At 36.9% G+C, this 21,829-nt stretch overlaps 3 protein-coding genes across 10 annotated transcripts in view; 2 read left to right on the top strand and 1 right to left on the bottom strand.

Annotated features, from left to right (window-relative positions):
• LOC127860125 (gamma-glutamylaminecyclotransferase A-like) overlaps positions 1-21,829 on the top strand; it is a 98,234-nt gene that overhangs the window by 5,433 nt on the left and 70,972 nt on the right. The window lies entirely within an intron of this gene.
• The window catches only part of LOC127860126 (gamma-glutamylaminecyclotransferase-like), an 80,155-nt gene that overhangs the window by 13,279 nt on the left and 45,047 nt on the right, over positions 1-21,829 (top strand). The window lies entirely within an intron of this gene.
• On the bottom strand, positions 1,031-20,638 carry LOC127860118 (mucin-2-like). Of its 8 annotated transcripts, none has more exons than XM_052397949.1 (14): positions 20,434-20,638; positions 19,517-19,677; positions 18,449-18,651; positions 18,083-18,178; positions 17,816-17,930; positions 15,756-15,891; positions 14,318-14,396; positions 13,893-13,979; positions 12,273-12,415; positions 9,467-9,616; positions 4,979-5,128; positions 3,602-3,749; positions 3,255-3,374; positions 1,031-3,147 (listed from the first exon to the last, which is right to left on the bottom strand). In XM_052397949.1, exons 2-14 carry the CDS (start codon positions 19,614-19,616, stop codon positions 1,384-1,386), a joined length of 3,291 nt encoding a protein of 1,096 aa, XP_052253909.1. In that variant the 5' UTR covers positions 19,617-19,677; positions 20,434-20,638; the 3' UTR covers positions 1,031-1,383. The 8 variants fall into 8 exon arrangements, with proteins under 8 accessions (XP_052253909.1, XP_052253912.1, XP_052253910.1 ...); XM_052397952.1 differs by having other exon boundaries at positions 18,449-18,555; XM_052397950.1 differs by lacking the exon at positions 20,434-20,638 and adding an exon at positions 20,092-20,346.

The following is a 21,829-nucleotide window of genomic DNA, read 5'->3' as shown; positions in this document are numbered from 1 at the left end:
AAAGATAAAAAGATATCCAGAACTAGACTCGAATCACTGATCCTTACGAGTGAAAGCCTCGCGCTTAAATCACTCGGCCATCCGCACTGATATAGACTGACGTGTAATGTACTCAAATACAAAAAAAAACATCAGAGGTCCGTCCAGGTATATGAGACTACTAAGACATACATGGGCATTTGTTGAATATGTATTGTATGTATAGGAATATTGCAAACCAAATTTCTGCACCACACTAAAAAGCAAAGTAAAGTTATTTAGTGGAAACAGTTTGTCAATAGTTGGTTACAATAACCTCGCATCAATGGACCCAAAACAACATCTTCGGCTAGATCTGCGTGTAAACTACATCAATATAGTTGTCAATGCTGGTCGATGAAAATTATGCTATTATTTACAAGATGCCACTCTGAATCTAAATATTACAAGTACAAAAGGGACAATACGCCGCTAAATCCCAGATAAGAGTTGCCCACCTTGGTCCATCCTGATATATGAGACTAGCATACTAACAAACACATGGACATTTGTTGTATATGTGTTGTTCGTATAGGAATATTGAGATGTTGCACACACATATATATATACTTGGGGTCATGAAAGTGGCCATAACTCGCTAAAAAGCTGGGCAGAGTTATAAATGTTCGTCAGTCAATGTTCCTAAAGACCTTACACATATATGGTAATTTGTATTTTAATATATTAAGTACCAGAACTTGATCCAGAATTTTGCAAGAACGAAACGGGGCTGTATTATGATAGATTGCATATCAAAGGTGTGGAACTAGGTCATTGACTTCACAAAATGACCTTCAACACATGTGTGAAACGGAAATATTTCACTTGTAAAATTCGGCTGGGCATTACACAGATGGAGATCAGAGAGTGTCCCATTTTAAAATGAGTAAACTTTAACCACTGTTGTTTTGTAGAAGCATAACTAAAATACACGGTAACACAAAAAGGAAGGAATGTATTCACCACGAAAATATTACGAGCTTATCGGGGTGTTTAGTAGACGCACGATATGTTCACTAAGATATATATTCTTATTATCAATACATTGAAACTTCATAGATATCACGAAACTTAATATTAATCATTTGTAATCTTAAGGTAACAAAGAAAGTATCGAAAACTTCATTTCTTTCAACCAATAACAAAATTTATAAATGGATCAATTGTTTAAATAATCTTCTTCATCATTATAATATTCATCTGGTCCTTCCTCAGTGGTTGCTGTTGTGGGCCTAGTGCTTGTGGACTTAGTGGTTGTGGGCTGGGGAGTTGTGAGCAGAGCAGTTGTGGTATGGTGATGTGTGAGCTTATTGTATTCATCTGGTCCTTCCTCAGTGGTTGTCGTTGTGGGCCTAGTGCTACTGTTTAAATAATCTCATCATCATCATCATCATCATTATATGCATCTGGTCCTTCTTCCGTGGCTGTTATTGTCGCACTAATGCTATTGTTCAAATAATCTTCATCCTCGCCATCATTATCTAATCCTTCCTCCGTGGTGGTTGTTAACTTCGTGGCTGAAGGCTGGGAAGTTGTGAGCTTAGCGATTGTTGTTGTGGGCCTAGTAGTTGTTTTTGGCGTTGTTGCTGTTGTTGTTGGCCCTGTGGTTATGGGCCTAGTGGTTGTTGTTGGCCTAGTGGTTGTTGTTGTGGGCCTAGTGGTTGTTGTTGTGGGCATAGAAGAAGTTCTTGTGGTTGTAGTGGTTGATGTTGGCCAAACGATAGTTGTTGTTGTTGTGGGCCTTGTTGTTGTTGTGGGCCTTGTGGTTGTTGTAATGGGCCTAATGATTGATTGTGTGGGCAGAGCGGTAGTTGTTGTGGGCCTAGTGGTTGTTGTTGTAGGCCTAGCGGTAGTTGTTGTGGGCCTAGCGGTTGTTGTTGTGGGCCAAGTGGTAGATGTTGTGGGCCTAGCGGTTGTTGTTGTGGGCCTAGCGGTTGTTGTTGTGGGCCTTGTGGTTGTTGTTGTGGGTCTGATGGTTGTTGTTGTGGGCCTAGTGGTTGTTGTTGTGGGCCTAGTGGTTGCTGTTGTTCGCATAGTGGTTATTGTGTATGGCCTAGTGGATGTTGTTGTGGGCCTAGTGGTTGTTTGTGTGGGCCGAACGGTAGTTGTTGTGGGCCTAGTGGTTGTTGTTGTGGGCTTAGCAGTAGTTGTTGTGGGCCTAGTGGTTATTGTTGTTGGCCTAGTGGTTGTTGCGGGCCTAGTGGTTGTTGTTGTTGGCCTAGTGGTTATTGTTGTGGGCCTAGTGGATGTTGTTGTGGGCCTTTTGGTTGTTTGTGTGGGCCGAACGGTAGTTGTTGTGGGCCTAGTGGTTGTTGTTGTGGGCTTAGCGGTTATTGTTGTAGGCCTAGTGGTTGTTGTTGTTGTTGTTGGCCTAGTGGTTGTTGTTGTTGGCCTAGTGGTTGTTGTTGTGGGCCTAGTGGTTGTTGTTGTGGGCCTAGTGGTTATTGTTGTGGGCCTAGTGGTTGTTGTTGTGGGCCTAGTAGTAGCTGTTGTGGGCGTAGTTGTTGTTGTTGTGGGCCTTGTTGTTGTGTTTGTTGGCCTAGTGGTTGTTGTTGTGGGCCTAGTGGTTGTTGTTGTGGGACTAGCGGTAGTGGTTGTGGTAGTGGTTGTTGTTTTTGTGGTTGTGGGCTGAGTGGTTGTTGTTGGTCTAGTGGTAGTTGTTGTGGGCCTAGTTGTTGTTGTGGGCCTTGTGGTTGTTGTTGTTGGCCTAGTGGTAGTTGTTGTTGAAGTGGTTGTTGTTGCTGTGGGCCATGTGCTACTGTTTAAATAATCTTCGTCATCATCATTATACTCATCTGGTCCTTCCCCCGTGATTGGTGTTGTTGTGGCCCTATTGCTATTGTTTAAATAATCTTCTCCATCGTCATTATATTCATCTTGTCCTTCCTCTATGGTTGGTGTTGTGGCCCTAATGCTTTTGGACTTGGTGGTTGTGGGCTGTAAAGTTGTGAGCTTAGTGGTTGCTGTTGGCGTAGTTGTTGTTGTGGACCTTGTTGTGGTTGTGGGCCAAGTGGTTGTTGTTGTTGGCCGAGTGGTTGTTGTTGTGGGTCTCGTGGCATTCGTTTTGATCGTAGTGGTCGCAGTTTTGCAGATGTCGATATTTGGCACGCATCTTCCTTTCAAGCACATCTGCAAATATGCGATGCTGTATAAGAGATCGTGTTCAAGTTCATTATGACGGCATGATATTATATATGAGTTTAAAAAAATAACAGCAAGAGTTTGTTTAACCTCACCCGTTTGCTGCCGCACGGAGTTCCATTCCATACGAATCCAAGGCTAACGTTGCATCCGCCGCTGGCATCTTTACAATTAATTTGACCATATTCGTAACAGCCCTCATCGCCGCTAATAGTCTGCAGAAAAAAAGATTAGCGATATGAACATATTTTTATTACTTAAAAATGCAAACACCTTTCCTTCACGACAATGCAAGACTAATGTATCTTAATAACAATGAAATAGTTTCCTTAATAATCTTAATAAGTTTCCTTAATAATATGAGTAATTAGATTATACAAGCAGCGGCATAGGCATATTCGTGTGAAACTTTCTAGTTTGTTTAGTAACACTTAACGCTAACCCCGTCGCACACGGTACTTCCGGAAAAGCCAGTTCGCTTCTGACACTGAAGGTCAAGGCTGTTTTTTTGCTGACCAAGCAGGCCCCTGCAAAACGAGGCTCTGAACTGCTCGTCCGTGAAGCCATTGTTGGCGGTGCAATCTGGATGTCTGTTGAACAACAAATAAAGATGCAATTAATGAAACCAATACTTGAAGTAAACTAAACAAACAGCATCAGCTGACTAAACAGAAGAACTGATCATAAAAGATTAGCAAGCACATTTCATGTGTATGCAGTTAAAAATGCATTTTACGTTATAAGTCTAAGATATTAAGTAGACTGTTCACAACACAATATTCGATTTTATTGTTAAAGTTTTTTTTAATTAAATATCAAGAACAATATTAGGTAATTTGAGAAGACGCACACGTGTAATGCTTTAATAGTAGAATGTATGATGCGAAACAAATGCCCCTTGACAATCCGAAAGTTTAAACATCCTATTTACAAAGATAATAATTTTGGACTTTAAACGGCATATTTGCAAAGATAGTACTTTCTGACGCCCTTTCTGACATTCAAAAGCACATTTACAAATGTAGTAATTTCTGAATTTCAACGTCATATTTCCAAAATAAGTCCTTTCGGAATTTCAACAACGCATTCACTAAGTACTTTCTCTTGTCAACAACGCATTCACTAAGTATTTTTTCTTGTCAACAGCGTGTTCGCAACGGAAGTCTGTTCTGACTTTATAGGCGCATTTACAAAGGAAGTCATTTTATTTTAGTTTCAACATCATATAAACAAAGGTAGTACTTTTCGAGTTAAACGACCGCTTTTTCTAAGGTAGACATTTCTCTCTGTTTAAAACTCATTTATATAGGTAGTACTTCTATCTTTTAGTTGCGCGTTTACAGTCGTTCTTTTTTTATCTTCAACCGCACATCCACAAAGAGAGTCCTTCAATGACTTGAAACAAAGGGAGGAGTAACTGACTTCACACGTCGATACAACCGCAGAGCTCGTAAAACAAGAGATGTTTTTTGTCAGAAACACAAGGTTCTATTGCGCCGTTTTGAAGCCATATATTTGACCTTTGACCTTATAGGATGACATTAACCTTGACCTTTCACCACTCAAAATGTGCAGCTCCATGAGATACACATGCGTGCCAAATATGAAGTTGTTATCTTCAATATTGTTAAAGTTATCGCAAAACTTTAACAAATGTTTAAGTTTTGGGACAGAATGACAGAGTGACAGAATGACAGACAGACAAACAGGCCAAAAACAATATACCCCCGATCATTCGATCCGGGGGCATAACAAACTTCTTTAATAATAATGCTATCGAAATCGTTTTCAACAACAGCGACAAATCATGTGTACTAACCGCTTCAAGTGGCTGATGATTTGATCGGTGCTGCATGTTGAGAATCTGCTGTAGGTGTCTATGGTGCTCTCGGAAGGCGTAAACAAGTTGGAGGACATCACGTTCTTTCCGGAAGGGCATTCTTCCGTCGAATCATGGCTAGCACCAAGTCTGTAAATAGCGTCAAATCATTTATATTCGTCAAAACGGCATTTCGTGTTATTGTTTTTTAAGATTTATTCGTGAACATGTCAATTTGCGTCGGTCGTGTTTGAGTTAAATTCGTGGATCGTTCAACCAAAGTAACTAGAGCTTTGTCACAGACGTGACGACTACCGCCACATGCCGCATTGGCACAGAATAATTTGCATGTTGTCTTCACATAAATAAGCGTACATCATTCTCAATGTTAAAAACGCACTAAGTGAACCAGTGAGCTTGTTTTTGACCCGGCATGGCCCATGTTCGAACTTTACCTACACATCATCTAGATACAACTTCTGACCAAATGTGGTGAAGCTCGGATAAAAAAAACCTTGATATAGAGAGCGGACACCATGCTTAATGTTTAAAACGCACTAAGTTACCCCGTGACCTAGTATTGAACCGGCATGACCCATATTCGAACTTGACCTATACATCATCTAGATAAATATATGACCGCGTTTGGTGAAGATCGGATAAAAACAACTTGAATTAGCGGACACTTAATACAGACAGACCGACCTACAGACCGACCGACCGAGTGCTGATTCCCCTTCATTTAAGAATAAACGGATAGTCATTCAAATATCGGGTGAAGCCCACTTTCTTCACTACGCACAATATATCGATCACCATTGAGATTTTCAATTATGCCTTTCCGCCAGGGCTTTTTGCTCTGCTTATGGAAATACACTGATTGACCGATTTTTACTTTTGGTTGATCGTGCGCTTTTTGATCGAACCATTTTTTCACCGATTTCTTACGATTCACTCGCGATTCAAAACTTGACTCTGCTTTCACGCGCGAAGGTACCATGGTGCGAAGCTTACGGTTCATCATCATCATCTCAGCTGGACTCCTCTTGGTGTCGGTAAGAGGGGTGTCTCGTTGCTCCAGGATCGCCTCCATCGGGTCCGTACGCGACTCGTGGCACTTGATGATCAGCGTCTTCATGGCTTTCACAGCACTCTTAGCCTAACCGTTTGAATATGAGTAGTGGGGCGACGTGATGTGATGCTTTATACCCCACTTCTGTGTAAAGTTACGGAATTCTGTGGACGTATACTGTGGTCCACCGTCGAGTATCAGTTCTCTGGGAATTCTGAATCTAGCAAAGTGTTTCTTCATTTTGTCAATCACTTCCTGACTGGTTGCTGCTGTCAGAAGATCCACTTCGATGAAGCTGGTGTGGTAGTCTACGACGACGAGATATGATCTGTTCTGTATTTGGAACAAGTCCTATCTGACCTTGTCCCAAGGTCCTAGTCCATTACTATTTTGTTTCAACTTTTCTTGTTGACGGGGAGGTTTTCTGTTCTCCCACTGTGCGAAGTTTTTCGTGAACTCTTTCAGTTCTGCTCTCATACCAGGCCAGAATATCGTTCCGCGGGCTCTTCTGTCCATACTATCATAATCTTGATGTGCTTTGTGCAGTCTTTGCAGCATTTCTTTTCTCTGGCTTTTTGTAATAACTATTGATTCACCTTCGGAGATCACTCCATCTTGTACACTGAGGGTATCTCTGAGAGGGAGATATTGTTGAGCACTAATGTCACCTTTTTTCGGCCATCCAGTGAATATCAAGTTCTGAAGAACTTGCATTGACGAATCTTCTTCTGTTGCATGTCTGATTTCCAGAATTCTTGCATCTGAAAACTGGTCGAATGCATCATTTTTGAAATTTCGAATGTCCAATCGATCTGCAGTTTCATTTCCTTTGAATTTGGGTATGTACGACTCAGAGCGTCCACGATCACGAAATCTGAATGTCAAACCTCGGAAGTTTCATAATTATATCTTGAAGTCGTTTTGGCACTTGGCTTTTTCAAAATAGTATCCAATGGTTTATGATCGTTCTGCACTACTACTTTGATTCCAAAGGTGTATTGGTCAAATCGCGTCAGTCCATATAGAATGGCTAGCGCTTCTTTTTACCATTTGCGCCCATTTCCGCTCAGCGGGAGTTAGAGCAAGCGAGGCGAATTCCACAGGATGTCCATCCTGTAGAAGACATACACCCAGTCCGTGTTTCGATGAGTCCACTTGCAGCACGACTACTTTTTCAGGATCAAAGTACGCCAAAACTGGGGCGCTCGTGATTTGCGCTTTCACTTTTTTTTAAGCTTTCGTCACACTCATTTGTCCATCTCCACTTGGCATCTTTACGCGTTAGTTGACGAATGGGCTCCATGGTCGACGCAAAACACCTTTGTCTGTCATTCTATGTCCATGAAAGATCACTTCTTTTCCGACCTCTGTCTTTTCTTCATGCGTAATAATTTTCTGTTCTGAGCATCGTTTTGCAAGTGATTTCAGTTTACGGTCATTGTCCGACTTTGCTGATTGTTCTATTTCACCACAGCCAACGTCGATGATATCATCTGCGATCACAAAAATGCCTTCAAGACCGTTCAAAGCTTCGTTTAGTTTCTTGCAAAGAACTCACTTGATACTCATAGTCAAAATGGTAATCTTGACCATCGGAATCGACAAAAAGGGGTTATCATCGTTGTGAGCTTGTACGACCCTTCGTCTAATCGCACATGCCAGAATGCTTCTTGACATCCTCTTTGGTGAACAACTTTGCCTGGTTGAGATTTGGCAAGACATTCATCAAATGTGGTAAGTCTGTACCGCTCTCTTTTCAGCACTTTGTTTAGAGGTTGTGGGTCTAAGCAGATACGCAGGCTCCCGGAAGATTTTCGTACCACGGCCATCTGGTTCACCCATTCGGCCGGCTCTTCGATCAAGAATACCTCTTTCTACAAGTTTGTCAAGTTCTTGTTTCACTTTGCATTTGATGGCGATTGGTATCTTTTGTGCTGGCAAAACAATTGGTTTTGCATCTTCTTCTACGTAGAGCTTAGCTTCACCTAGATCACCAAGATCTTTCTCAACTTTCCCCACAAAGGCATCTGTGTTAATGTTTATCAGGTTCATTTCTTGCACCGTTTTCAACCCTAAGAGGTTCTGGAAGTTTATCGGGACAACGATCAATCTGACATCATAAATATTGTCAGTTTTGGATTTTTAACAGGAAGTGTCACTTCACCAAGTGGTTTCATTGTCGTTTTGTTCCTTATTCTTAGCGTAAACGCGTAACCTTTGACCTGTGATTTTCTCACAAATTTCTGGTTAATCGTGTTGATCTCAGCACATGTGTCGACTTGAAATGTCACATTGCAGGTCATTTACTACCATTGTAGCAATTACTCGGGTTTTAGAATCAAATTGTGCTAACCAGAATTCATCATTTTCAAGTTCGGCATTTTCATCTTGGACCATGTGAACGTTAGTTCTGCATTTTGCTTGAAAATGATTTATTAGGAGCATTTCTTGCCCCATGCAGGGCATTCTTCCTTTTTCGGCGCATGGAGTTTACCGCAGAAATCACACGGCTGTGATTGCGGCTTTGGTTGGTCACTTGTTTTGTTCCGCATAGTGTTCTTTTTGGTCTGGCTGTACATTGCTGTACTTTGTTTACATCTTTGTCTCTTATTTTCTGGACATGTTTCAATGATTGTTCATATGCTCGACACTAATTTTACCGCTGTGCTTAAATCAAGCTCGTCTTCTCTAAATAATAGTTCGTATAATTTACCCGATGTGGTAAATACTATCTTATCACGGATCTTTCGGTCAGTGTCCTTGAAGTTACAGGTTGAGGCTCGTTTTCTACACTCTGTTAAGAAATTGTCAAACGGCTCTTGGACAGGCGTTGTCCAGAATCTGTGCGATTCAAGAACTTCATTTTTGCGGAGGTTCCAATAGATTTCTATCATGTGTAGGACCTTGACGGGGTCGTTTTTTGTATTCCGGGTCTTCCCACGTTGCTTGATCATATACGTCAAGGATATTTGGTCCTGCACAGTGCAGAAGTATTCCGACATGCACCCTAGCGTACTTTTTGTCAGAATCCGGTTGCCGTCATGTAGAATTCCACTTCTTGAAATTCTCCGTCACATTGCCGTCGGTCACGTTCAGCAAACTAGGCAGTCTGATTGACGAGTCTGCCATCTTTCTTCTCGCGTTGATCAATCTTTGATCGAAGGTCGGAAATAGTGTCTATTTTTCTGTTTTCTGGCGAGAACATTCCCACTCCGCTGCTACCATGTTGATTACTTTATTACCAAGAGTACGAAAGAGACATAAATCTTGTATAACTATATAATAGACTGGCTACCGGTTATTTCAATATAACATATATCTATCAACACTACTTGAGCATAGCATTTGTAGAAAATAAGTATGAGCGATACTCTATTTGTTATGCAGAATGTCACAGAAGAGATGTCCCAACTTACGAGTGTCCCATTTCATGTGACGCCACCCAGGCCACGTTGTAGATTGTGAACTCGTTGATGGAGTACCTGTAAGCCGAGTCATCACATACCGAAGCGAGGTAGGCAAAACCAAGCAACCCTCTGCTTTCGTCCGTGTCAAGGAGATCTAACCTACAGCAAGATGAAATTGGATTGGGAAGTTACAATGTACAAAGTTACAAAGGGAATGTAGTTAGACAACATTTTTAACGATGATATTGTATTGATAAGACATTGGATATTATGTTATGTATGTATTCCTTTTAAGTAGACAGGAGATAAGACATTGGATATTATGTTATATATGTGTTCCGTTTAAGTAGACAGGAGCTTGGGGTTCCACACTGAGCTTAAGACATTGGATATTATGTTATATATGTGTTCCGTTTAAGAAGGCAGGAGCTTAGGGTTCCACATTGATAAGACATTGGATGTTATGGTATATATTGTGTTCCCTTTAAGTAGGCAGGAGCTAAGACATTGGATATTATGTTATATATGTGTTCCGTTTAAGTAGACAGGAGCTAAGACATTGGATATTATGTTATATATGTGTTCCGTTTAAGTAGACAGGAGCTAAGACATTGGATATTATGTTATATATGTGTTCCGTTTAAGTAGACAGGAGCTATGACATTGGATATTATGTTATATATGTGTTTCGTTTAAGCAGACAGGAGCTTGGGGTTCCACACTGAGATTTTATGTTATATATGTCTTCCGTTTAAGTAGACAGGAGCTAAGACTTTGGATATTATGTTATATATGTGTTCCGTTTAAGTAGACAGCAGCTAAGACATTGGGTATTATGTTATATATGTGTTCCGTTTAAGTAGACAGGAGCTAAGACATTGGATATTATGTTATATATGTGTTCCGTTTAAGTAGACAGGAGCTATGACATTGGTTATTATGTTATATATGTGTTCCGTTTAAGTAGACGGGAGCTATGACATTGGATATTATGTTATATATGTGTTCCGTTTAAGTAGACAGGAGCTAAGACATTGGATATTATGTTATATATGTGTTCCGTTTGAGTAGACAGGAGCTATGACATTGGATATTATGTTATATATGTGTTCCGTTTAAGTAGACAGGAGCTACTTGGGGTTCCACAATGAGCTTAAGCGGATATGTGATTCCTATGACAATCGTATGATCCAATTAATCTATTTTTATTGATATGTGATTCCTATGACAATCGTATGATCCAATTAATCTATTTTTATTGATATGTGATTCCTATGACAATCGTATGATCCAATTAATCTATTTTTATTGATATGTGATTCCTATGACAATCGTATGATCAAATTAATCTATTTTTATTGATATGTGATTCCTATGACAATCGTATGATCCAATTAATCTATTTTTATTGATATGTGATTCCTATGACAATCGTATGATCCAATTAATCTATTTTTATTGATATGTGATTCCTATGACAATTGTATGATCCAATTAATCTATTTTTATTGATATGTGATTCCTATGACAATCGTATGATCCAATTAATCTATTTTTATTGATATGTGATTCCTATGACAATCGTATGATCCAATTAATCTATTTTTATTGATATGTGATTCCTATGACAATCGTATGATCCAATTAATCTATTTTTATTGATATGTGATTCCTATGACAATCGTATGATCCAATTAATCTATTTTTATTGATATGTGATTCCTATGACAATCGTATGATCCAATTAATCTATTTTTATTGATATGTGATTCCTATGACAATCGTATGATCCAATTAATCTATTTTTATTGATATGTGATTCCTATGACAATCGTATGATCCAATTAATCTATTTTTATTGATATGTGATTCCTATGACAATCGTATGATCCAATTAATCTATTTTTATTGATATGTGATTCCTATGACAATCGTATGATCCAATTAATCTCTTTTTATTGATATGTGATTCCGATGACAATCGTATGATCCAATTAATCTATTTTTATTGATATGTGATTCCGAATACAATCGTATGATCCAATTAATCTATTTTTATTGATATGTGATTTCTATGACAATCATATGATCCAATTAATCTATTTTTATTGATATGTGATTCCGATGACAATCGTATGATCCAATTATTCTATTTTTATTGCAAACTTTATTTAAATTTGGTGCACGATATAATTTTATTTTAACGAGCGATTTGAACAAAAATGTTTTTCATTAGTGGTTATAAGTATTTCGAAAGTGGAGACGAATTTCTGAATTGTAGCTGAGAAAGCGCGTGTACCAACCACGGCGCTAACCGGACATCCCGAAGGACAGTTACGCTGTTCAATTTTATGTCCCAAAATGCACAGAAATTGTTTAGTTGTATTATTGGAACTTTTGTTGTTGGTTTTGTTGTTGTGTGTTGTTTTTCCATGAGAGAGACATAAGTTGATATCCCTTAATGTCTTTTACTAACATTTGAAAATGTACATAAATTATTCATAAAGCAGAGGTTATAACAATTTGTCGCTAAGGTAGGTAATCGGTCATTTGCTATTTATAAAAAAAAACCAGTTCTCTTTTTGTTATATTTTTATCGAATGAAAATATAAATTTTAAGCAATTATACTGCTTCGACATATGCAAATATTTAAACAACTAAAAATTATATTTAAAAAATTATTTTCACTTAAAAGCATCTAATAAATAATAATACAGTATCAGGTCTTTTTTATCTTAGAAAAATATACAGGTATACAATGAAAACAATATTATAATTTAAATAAATAAATAAATAAATAAATAAAGCACGCACCCCGTAAGAGCCATGGCATAATCATGGTGGTTGGTTGTGAAACCACTGCTGAAAAACGCTCTTAGCCGTTCGTCGAATTCTGTACTCGACTTTAGGCTAACACCGTCACTGTGCATTGAAGACCATGCGAAATTATACCCGTACTGGAATTCAATTACGAATGTTATATTATTGTTACCCAGCTACACAATCTTTTGCCGAAAAGGGGATCAAACCCTCGGCCTACCAGTTTCTAGGCAGACGTTCTCTAGAAAAGCTGGAACAAATAGCAAGGCGGTATAAGTTCGCCGTATACGTCACTTTTCCACTATATATTTACGGATAAATGAAACATTGTAACATCTATATTTATATATATATATTACTAGGTACTTAGTGACAATTTTCAACCATTTAATGATTAGCTTTAGATTTTTGCCATCTTTTTGTAATTAGTGTTGAAGTATATTTTTACACGTTTTTTTTAAACGGAAAGTGTGATTAGTACAACTGCAGCGGCCGGGCTTGCGGCGTCAACTTAACGATGACTGCTCAATAGTTCAAAAAGTCGGTTCTTTATGAAACTGGGCGGTGGTGTATGTAGCATTATATCCCGGCCGAGTTCGATAATAAGCCCTTTCAGAAAATGACCCTTGAATTTATAAATACTAAACCTGTTTCACTCTCTTACTAAAATACATTGAATCATCTCAAGTTCAAACTTGCTTGATAAAATAATGCACTTCTGAATAATTGACTTTGATATTTTTATTCATTTGTCATTTTAATGTTGGAAATAGAGACCCAGCTTAGGATTGAAAAAATACTTCAAAAAAAAATAAGGGATATATATATTTAAATAACTGTTTGCTCTCAATGACATAAGTTTGGTATTGCAATTTATTATTCTTGCTTCCGTGTAGACCTGAGATTTTATCTGGGTCAGTCTGATGACGGTCATTTTTACTTTTCTCAAAATAGTTTCTTCACAAACACTTGGAATTTGGATTAGAGGTATTACGCCAACATGTGTGTGTATGTAGCATACATGCGTAACTAGTATTGGAATCCTTTTGGAGAGTTTCGGGTAAAGTATAGAAAGAATAATGGTTTTCAATCTTAGTCATTCGTGCTATGTGCTCAAATGATGTTCCTTGCGACATGAAACCTAGCTTGGAACTGCTTTTTTGAAAAGTCAGCCGGATCAAGTTCAAGGTAATTGTTAACCAAAAAAAAAACGGTTGCTAATCAAACTTTGGGTTTGGTTGATTGGGTTGAATTTTTTGTGTTGTTAGCTTACCTGCAGATCAACTTCAGTTTTGCACTATAATTTATATAAAGTAAGATTCTTTTTTTTAACCTGGCTTTATGATATTTGTATGTTTCTTTTTGACAACATGGTTTAATCTACATTTATTATGACAACAAATTAATACATCCTTCACGGGCAAATGTTATCCAAACTGTTACGCTAGGGTACTTTAATACAAGTTGGATCACGGTAAAATTCCATTACACATATCAATCTTTTGTTTTGTAAAAACTGCATCTTTATTTTCTAAACTGTTTTAAACTATGATGATATCTTGAGCAAGTATACGATAAGCAGGACTTGTTGGTTATATCTCAAGCAAAACTTACGCCTGGGTAGACGACTGCTGCAGGGTAAACATAAATGTCAAGTTTACCGTCAGACACCTCTTTGACGGATGCGAAGAAAACGTTCATCTAAAATATTCATTATTTATACAAACATCGTGTCGTATATGTATTATATGTACAATTTGACAATAGTTGATAGCCGAAAATATGATCTCCTGTGCATACCGTGGATGTTTAAGAAACTAATATTACAATTTATTAAAAGTCAAACAATTTTGATACATTGATTACCAAGTCAATGAAGGAAAACCCCTATTATTTGATATTAGACTTGTACAAAGTAAATGGAGTGGTCGGCTTTTCGGAGAGTATGCGATTCCGTGGGCTTTTCATAGATTTCCACGTTAAATAAAAATAATATCAAATGTTTAATAACATTCAATCAGTACTAACTCAGTGCCTACCTCGTTGACCAACAGTGCCACGAAGAGTTCAACTTCTGCTTCGGCAGCCGTCGTGTTTCCCGGGTGGCGATCGTAGAATCTGACATTGGATCAATAATCGATGACTAGAGCGTTAAACATGCGTGACGAATAACTGCATGAAGTTATATGTAATCATTTGTATCAATTGAACCAGTCTGTACGACAGGCGAAGAAATTAAACAAAGTCATAAGACAATCGCAATGCAATACTATAATACTAAAGGATCTAGAGTAACAATAATATACATGAGGTTTAAGGTTGAACAGGGGTAACAAACATGTGTAATTTTGAACGAAGGATGTTAAAAAATCACACATTTTCACCTTCATATCGTAAGGAACAATACTGGGAAGTGTGAAAGTTGCACTTTTAAAAGTTAATGAAAACTGTTCTAGACAAATTTGTCTAGACATACGGACGGATCGACGGGCGTACGGACAGACCGAAAGACAGACACACCGACAGACAGACAGACAGACGAGCAAACAGACAGATATACAAATAGTCAAACAAATAAACAGAAAGTCGTGCGGAAAGGATTTCTTTAAGATTATTAGTGTATAAAACACGAGAAAATAAGTTTTGATGTTCTGCAAATGTTCATGTAACATAAAAACCTTAAAGATAGTATTAAAGGGGCCTTTTCACAGATTTTGGCATGTATTGAAGCTTGTCATTAAATGCTTTATATTGATAAATTTAAACATTTAACATAACAATCTCCAGTAAAAAAAACACAAAAGAATACAAGTAAAAAAAACAAAAAGTTACCATCAACTGGGCTCGACCACTGACCCCTGGAGTCCTGGAGTAAAAAGTCTTCCCCTTAGACCACTCGACCATCCGGGCTCATGCTATTAGGGGATGTATTTTTACTTATATAAGCAATCCTCGTAGTTTCACATAATAACATGACAACAACTGAACTTTCCAAATTATTCAATCGTTTCGCGTTGCAACGCTTTATAATTTTCAGGTTTTCAAATCGTCAAAATATGCATATCATGGATATTTTAGAGCATGGTAAATGTTCAGTATTACTATTTCCTCACAAATATCATAACTAAAACGAAAATTTGCGAATCTGAAACAACTTTTTTAAATTTTGTGTAAAGCGTGAAACGTGAAAAGGCCCCTTTTATCATTCATCTTTAAAGAATATTTTTTATTAAATTATTTAGTTCCAAATATGAAGTAAATACGTTTTTATATATGCCATGCTAACCAAATGATATTTTATAAACTTTTTGCGAACAAATAAACTCAGTAAAAAAAAAGAAAAATGGAGCGCAGCTATCACCTTTTTAAAACTGAGTGCTACAAATGCAATAGGCGAAATAATATTTTGTTTATTGAAATTGTCCACTCGTGAGGACTTTTGCTTTATCAATACGTGCCGTGAATCAAGTAACGTACTGTTTCATGAATGCTGAGTCCAGTGCAAACGCAGTTTCAACAACCTTGAATCCCGGAGACGGGAGAATGGAGCGACGGCCACGAGCCAGTAAATCTGCTGACCGTTGCATAATACCGGAACTATTCGCTCTTACAACTAAAACAAAAGAGTACGCAACAGATGTTGACAAGCAAAGGCTTCGATTTTGCTCAATAAAATTCCTTCTGTGTTTTACATTCAACAACCACACGGCCGTAAATCGCGCGCGCCACCTCTTTTTTAGATGCATTATTAAATGAGCCAATTCAACTTCCGGGGTGGCATTCAGGCCCGGATGTTTTGAAATTTCATCAATAACTTTACAGGGTGATAAGGTGTTATGTGTTTTTTTCAGCATATGTCGCATTATTTTTAAAATCGGGCTATGTAGTGCGATTCAGCGAAGATTAATTCATCCAAAATGTAAGGAAACATTCATTCTAAATCCATTTAAAAACGTGAGAACCTTCATACGTTGTGGCATGGCGGATTTTAAAAAAGCATTTCGATTAGTTTGTCCTGTGTGACGAGCAAATTTCCACCCAATTAAATCGCTAACGGCATCAAACTAATGCGTACAACATAAATAGGATCCTGCATGCACAAAATACAGGCTTCTTGCCGACGTAATATATTATTTTGGTGTTTTTTTTTTAAGAGATGGAGCCAATGCTAAGGAGATGGTGCTATTGATAGGATGTTGCGCCAATGCATGATGTATCAAATAACAGTCGTATTGCAATGGCATTATCACAGGAGGTACAATTGATAGATAATGTTATTTGTTATATTTACTTTATTTTTCAACGTACATTCGAAGGCCCAAATCTTTGCAGAACATTAACACATCTTATAATAAATAAGATGTAGTTTTTTTTTTAATATATAAGTTATCATCTCCATTAAAAAGTCACTAACATAAATAAAACATATTGTGCAATATATACCAAAAATGAGTAATACTCAATAAAACCAATATCTAAATTTTCCACATTATCAAAAAAGTTCATCGAAAGCAATATGTTTACACAGTATGATAATTCACGAAATTAATGTAAAATAATACTTCTTGAAACGATAATTTGTGTCGCTTAATCCAAACAGTTAATATACTAAAAGGCAAAGGTCAACAAATCTTTATTAGGCTCATATATGTTGTTTTTCTCAATATCAACTCCAAAAAGTGAATATAGTTCGGTCTTTTTCCGTTACATTTTTGTATATTACATGTTTAATGTTCTAACCTTACAAAGACGAACGTTTAAATCCATCAAGACATTGTTAGAAAACTATTTTTTCTAATTAAAAACGCACGTGCGACTCAAATGTTCTGAAGTAGTCAACTTACAAAAATTGTAAGTCCTGTTAACATTATATTAAATATGTCGCTTTAAAATATCTATAGATGTGCAACATACTTGGTATTGGCTCCATCACTTTCTGAAAAATGCAAATTTATCTCTTTAATCGGCTAGAAGCCAATATTTGTGTGCATGCACTTACTTGTACATGTTCATATCAATATTTTAATGTAATGCGCGATTTAATAGTCAGGGAATGTGCCCGTCACACAGGCAAAAGACAACGATTTGCTTATACGAATTATAACATGCCACAACTTATAAAGGTTTCACGTTTCCAATTGGGTTGTGATTTATGTTTCTGTACATTTTGGATGAATTCATTTTTGCTGCATAGCACTACATTGTCCGAATTTTTAAAAAAATAATTCCGAATATGTTGACAAAACATAAAGCCTAATCACCTTGAAAAATTATCCGTTAAATTTCAAAACATCCGGGCCTGAGCGCCACCTCGGAAGTAGCATTGGCTCATTTATTTATGCGTCCAAAAAAGAGGTGACACCAGAGATTAACGACCGTGAACCAAAATTAAATCGAAATGTGATGCGTAAGTGTGAGAAACTAAGTGTTTTATAATACCAGAATCTTGAAACGATTTTTTTTAAGTAGAACGTGTATCTTAAACTCTTCCGATGCCACAACTTGAGTCTCGATTAAAAGACTATTCATGAATGTACCATCAGGTGGGGTAAGGCATTTCAGTTTTCCTTCCGTGGTAACGTTATAACACACAGTTTCGTTAACTCCGCCTCCGATGTAGCAGGCTGTGCCATTGAAGTGCACAAGCCCGCTCTGAAAAAAGACGGTTACCGCAATTACATCATAAAGACGAAACATAAGCTCATGCTGGGAAAATTATAAATACATTTATGAATTACGTTTAACAGAAGAGAAACAGACACAAATAAATCGCTACGTCGACAATTATCACAAAGTTTACTAACCAAATCACAGATTAACTGCGAATCATTGCCTTTACTCGCTTCACAGGCGAAAGATCCGTGTCCGTTCTTGTCCGTGTATATGCCAACCTTCTTTTTCTGAAAAAGGGTGCGCATTTTATATTTGCTAATGATGGTCTAACAAGGTCAATGGTCGATATTCTAGTGACATTTGTCTACTATTAATTGGGCGTGTTTACATTGAATAAACGGTTTCTGATCGAAGAAGGAATGTGCTCATAATAAATAAACAATTATCGTTTTGGACATCGTGATAACGTATTTAATGTTAGCGGTCTGTAAACTTTATAATTTTGTTTTACTCTTTTCAGTTTTGTTTCACATTAATCTTAAACCTATAAAATTTACCCGTTGACGACGTTCTTTACGGAAACCTCTTTTCATGTTTCCAATGAAACAGTCCGGTATTTTAATCTTGAAGTTCAAAACGAGGTCAAGCTCGGCGACTGGAAATCCTTCAATGGCAATCGCGTACTTCAATGTTTCTGGTAATTTGTTGTTACGAAACTCCTTTCGTTCACGTGATTTAACGGAAAAGCGGTTAAGTCGACCTGGACAAAAGTTTACGTAAACGTTTAATATCTTCGCAAAATTCCGTTATCGATAATATATTGCATCCAATTATTTTATGAAATTTGAAATTACATAAAAGGCGTTGATGTTTAGTTATTTTTTGCCAAAATGGTAACACAAAAATATAACAAAAGGTAAAATTATATAGATTATCATGTGCTTCTATCTGTATTATGCATTTATTTAAAACATTTTTTCATTCATAAAGTATAATATATGAGTACACGTGTATTCTAACTTGTTTTATATTCTACTTAAATAATAACGATTTTTGCGTTGAAACAAAATTGGTGTTAATTGAAAACACGGGTGTTGCGTTTGCCGAATATCGACCCTCTGTATATATACATGTTTAATTTAACAAGAGATGTTTTTGTCAGAAACACAATGCCCCATATTGCGCCGCTTTTAAATAATCTCCCTTTTAAAGCTTATTACTTCCCTTGGATTGTATTTGTTAACTTTTGACCTTGAAGTATGACCTTGACCTTGACCTTTAACCACTCAAAATGTGCAGCTTCATGAGATACATATGCATGCCAAATATCAAGTTGTTATTTTCAATATTGCAAGTTATTGCAAAACTTTAATGCAAGGTTAAAGTTTGGGGACTGAATGACAGAGTGACAGAATGACAGACAGACAGGCCAAAAACAATACATCCCCGATCATTCAATCCGGGGGCATAAAAATATAATAAATACATGTATATATTTGTGTTCGTTCAAAATAAAGTGAGTTCTCCCTATTTAACCTATCCTGGGTACCATAATAATTACCATTTGTTAAAATGTTAATGTTTAAAATGAGATATCCGTTTGATAAGTCACAAAATGAGTATACCCGGATTGTTGTTTCTGCCTACACCACGTCGAGCATCTGTCGTCTGCAGCAAAGTCGCCGCTATCAAGACGACACAAACATCAAGCAACAGTCTAGTCATGTGTTCGATGAAAAGAAACTTCTTTTGAAGTTAATTTTATTAAACAGCCTGTTTGAAATACCTGAAAAAAATATTTTGCACAACTTATATTTGCAAGTTACTGACACTTCTAACGATATGGACATTTTTGGCACATTTGTGTGCGGTTTATCCTCACCAAAGTATTCCTTATATTTGAAACAATTTAGACAAATGAACTATGTAGTTTATCAATGTAAGTATATGTTTATGCATCATTTTAAAAGCAATAAAACAATAGCCGCCACAAAATAGCGCACACATTTTTTCCGCTGTCAACGTAAGCTGAACATTTTAGGTGTTGCACGCAAACGTAATCTGAAAGTTTTGAGTATAATAAGCGGCATTACCTTTCTGAGTTATAGTTACGGCACATTGTCGGTGACCTCGTGTTATGATCCCAAAGACGTGTGTGAAGTCTCCAATTGATAACGTAAGTTGTAACAAAGATACGTACCTGTTTTATGCAAACTTTAATCCGAATATTATCCTGTACGCAAACCTTAACCGCACTTTTCAATGTACACAAAAAGTGGCATTATAATGCTCAACAGCTCAAATACATCGCGGGACACTAGTCGAAATTACTACTTTCGACCTGGCTGGTTAACAAAATTGGTAATATATTATGCCAACAAGCAGTATCCCCAACTTTCATGATGACCCGATGTAAACTTTTGAGAGATATTGAGCGGACATTGTTTTCCTGGACGCCGCCCACCACGAGTGTTCCTGTAATTCGGCTTTTTGTTCAAAGAGCGTAAAAAAACACACAATACAATGCATTCTATTTACTTACTGTGTGTGTATTCCTAAGCACATTTGTCAAGATCGTATTGAAATATCAGTATGTGAATCCTTATATTGAAGACTCTATTCACCGACTTATATAAACGTGAATGTTTGCTTCAACAACTTTACTAATAGCTATGCATCTGAACTCCATGCCTGTTACTTGGTCCCCTGAGGGATTAGCGTGAGATGATGGTAGTATTTGGTACCACCAGTCTTGTTTATCTATGTGCATTACTGACCTTAAAGATTTGGCAAGTTCATGTGTTGTTTGGAAATGTTATAAATGTGATAACTTTAACTGTGACAGTTTTACATTTAAAAGTTATGAAATCCAACTTTCAAACTCTTTTGAACCATTATCCGTGCTTAATTTTACAGTTGATTCGATACAATGCGAAGTCTTTGACCCCTTACATACAAGTAGCCCGCGACACAACTCTAATAGTATTACAAATAGCAGAGGAACTTCTTCACGCGCTTCTTCAAGGAAGAAATCTAGTAAATCAGACATTAATGATTCTCCTTATGTATTGCGTTAACTGTAGAAATATTCGTGATAAAGCATGAGAATTTAAAATAGCAACAAGCTATATCAAAGCACTGAAGGCACTGCAGTTGTTCGCTCTTTGAACGTATTTAATATTCCGTACAGTCACCGAACATGAAGTTCGACTTTTGAACACCAATTTTATTTACTTTTAATTGTCTACAGTGGTGAGATTTTAAAAATGAGGAAAATGCCATTGATTAACAATCTCTCATAATTTCATGCAGGATTCTCACGAACACCACTTATGATTACAAAGCTGAAAAAAGAAATTCAACGTATATCTAAGTTGGCGCCAAGGAAAAGTCTGTAAGTCTAACATAGAATGAACCATACCATAATTCTAATAATAAATGCATTGGTATTAACGAGCTTTGTATTAAATTCTCGATCAAACCAAGTTAAAACAAAATATATTAAATATGTTTAGCCTGAAATAAAATGCTTCATTTAATGTGTTTCCGTTTCATTTTTATTCATGTTCATGTACTGGCATTACCGCGTAACTCATCTACTCCACCGTCATTAATATTTTTATGAACGAACATCTACTGTTATGTTAATTCGTAAATTAATGTATTTTTGCTTTAGTTTCAATGGATTAACACTTTTTCATCGTGTGCATTTATTCCGATCTATATTTTTCACCCTAAAATACTTAATGTTCTTAATTCCACGTCTATATTGTGTTACAACACCTGGTCTGTTGCACGTTTTACATGCATGGAACTTGACAGACGACATCAACTATTTCGAAATCTTTTAAAAACACGTTTTTAGATGCACAACGGTACTAATCAGTCAATATTAACACATGGCTATAAAAAACGAAATATACATACATGTACTAAAA

This window comes from Dreissena polymorpha, chromosome 15 (assembly GCF_020536995.1).
Source record: "Dreissena polymorpha isolate Duluth1 chromosome 15, UMN_Dpol_1.0, whole genome shotgun sequence".
In the NCBI taxonomy this organism is placed as follows: Eukaryota; Metazoa; Mollusca; class Bivalvia; order Myida; family Dreissenidae; genus Dreissena; species Dreissena polymorpha.
This window is presented reverse-complemented; position numbering and strand designations above follow the sequence as displayed.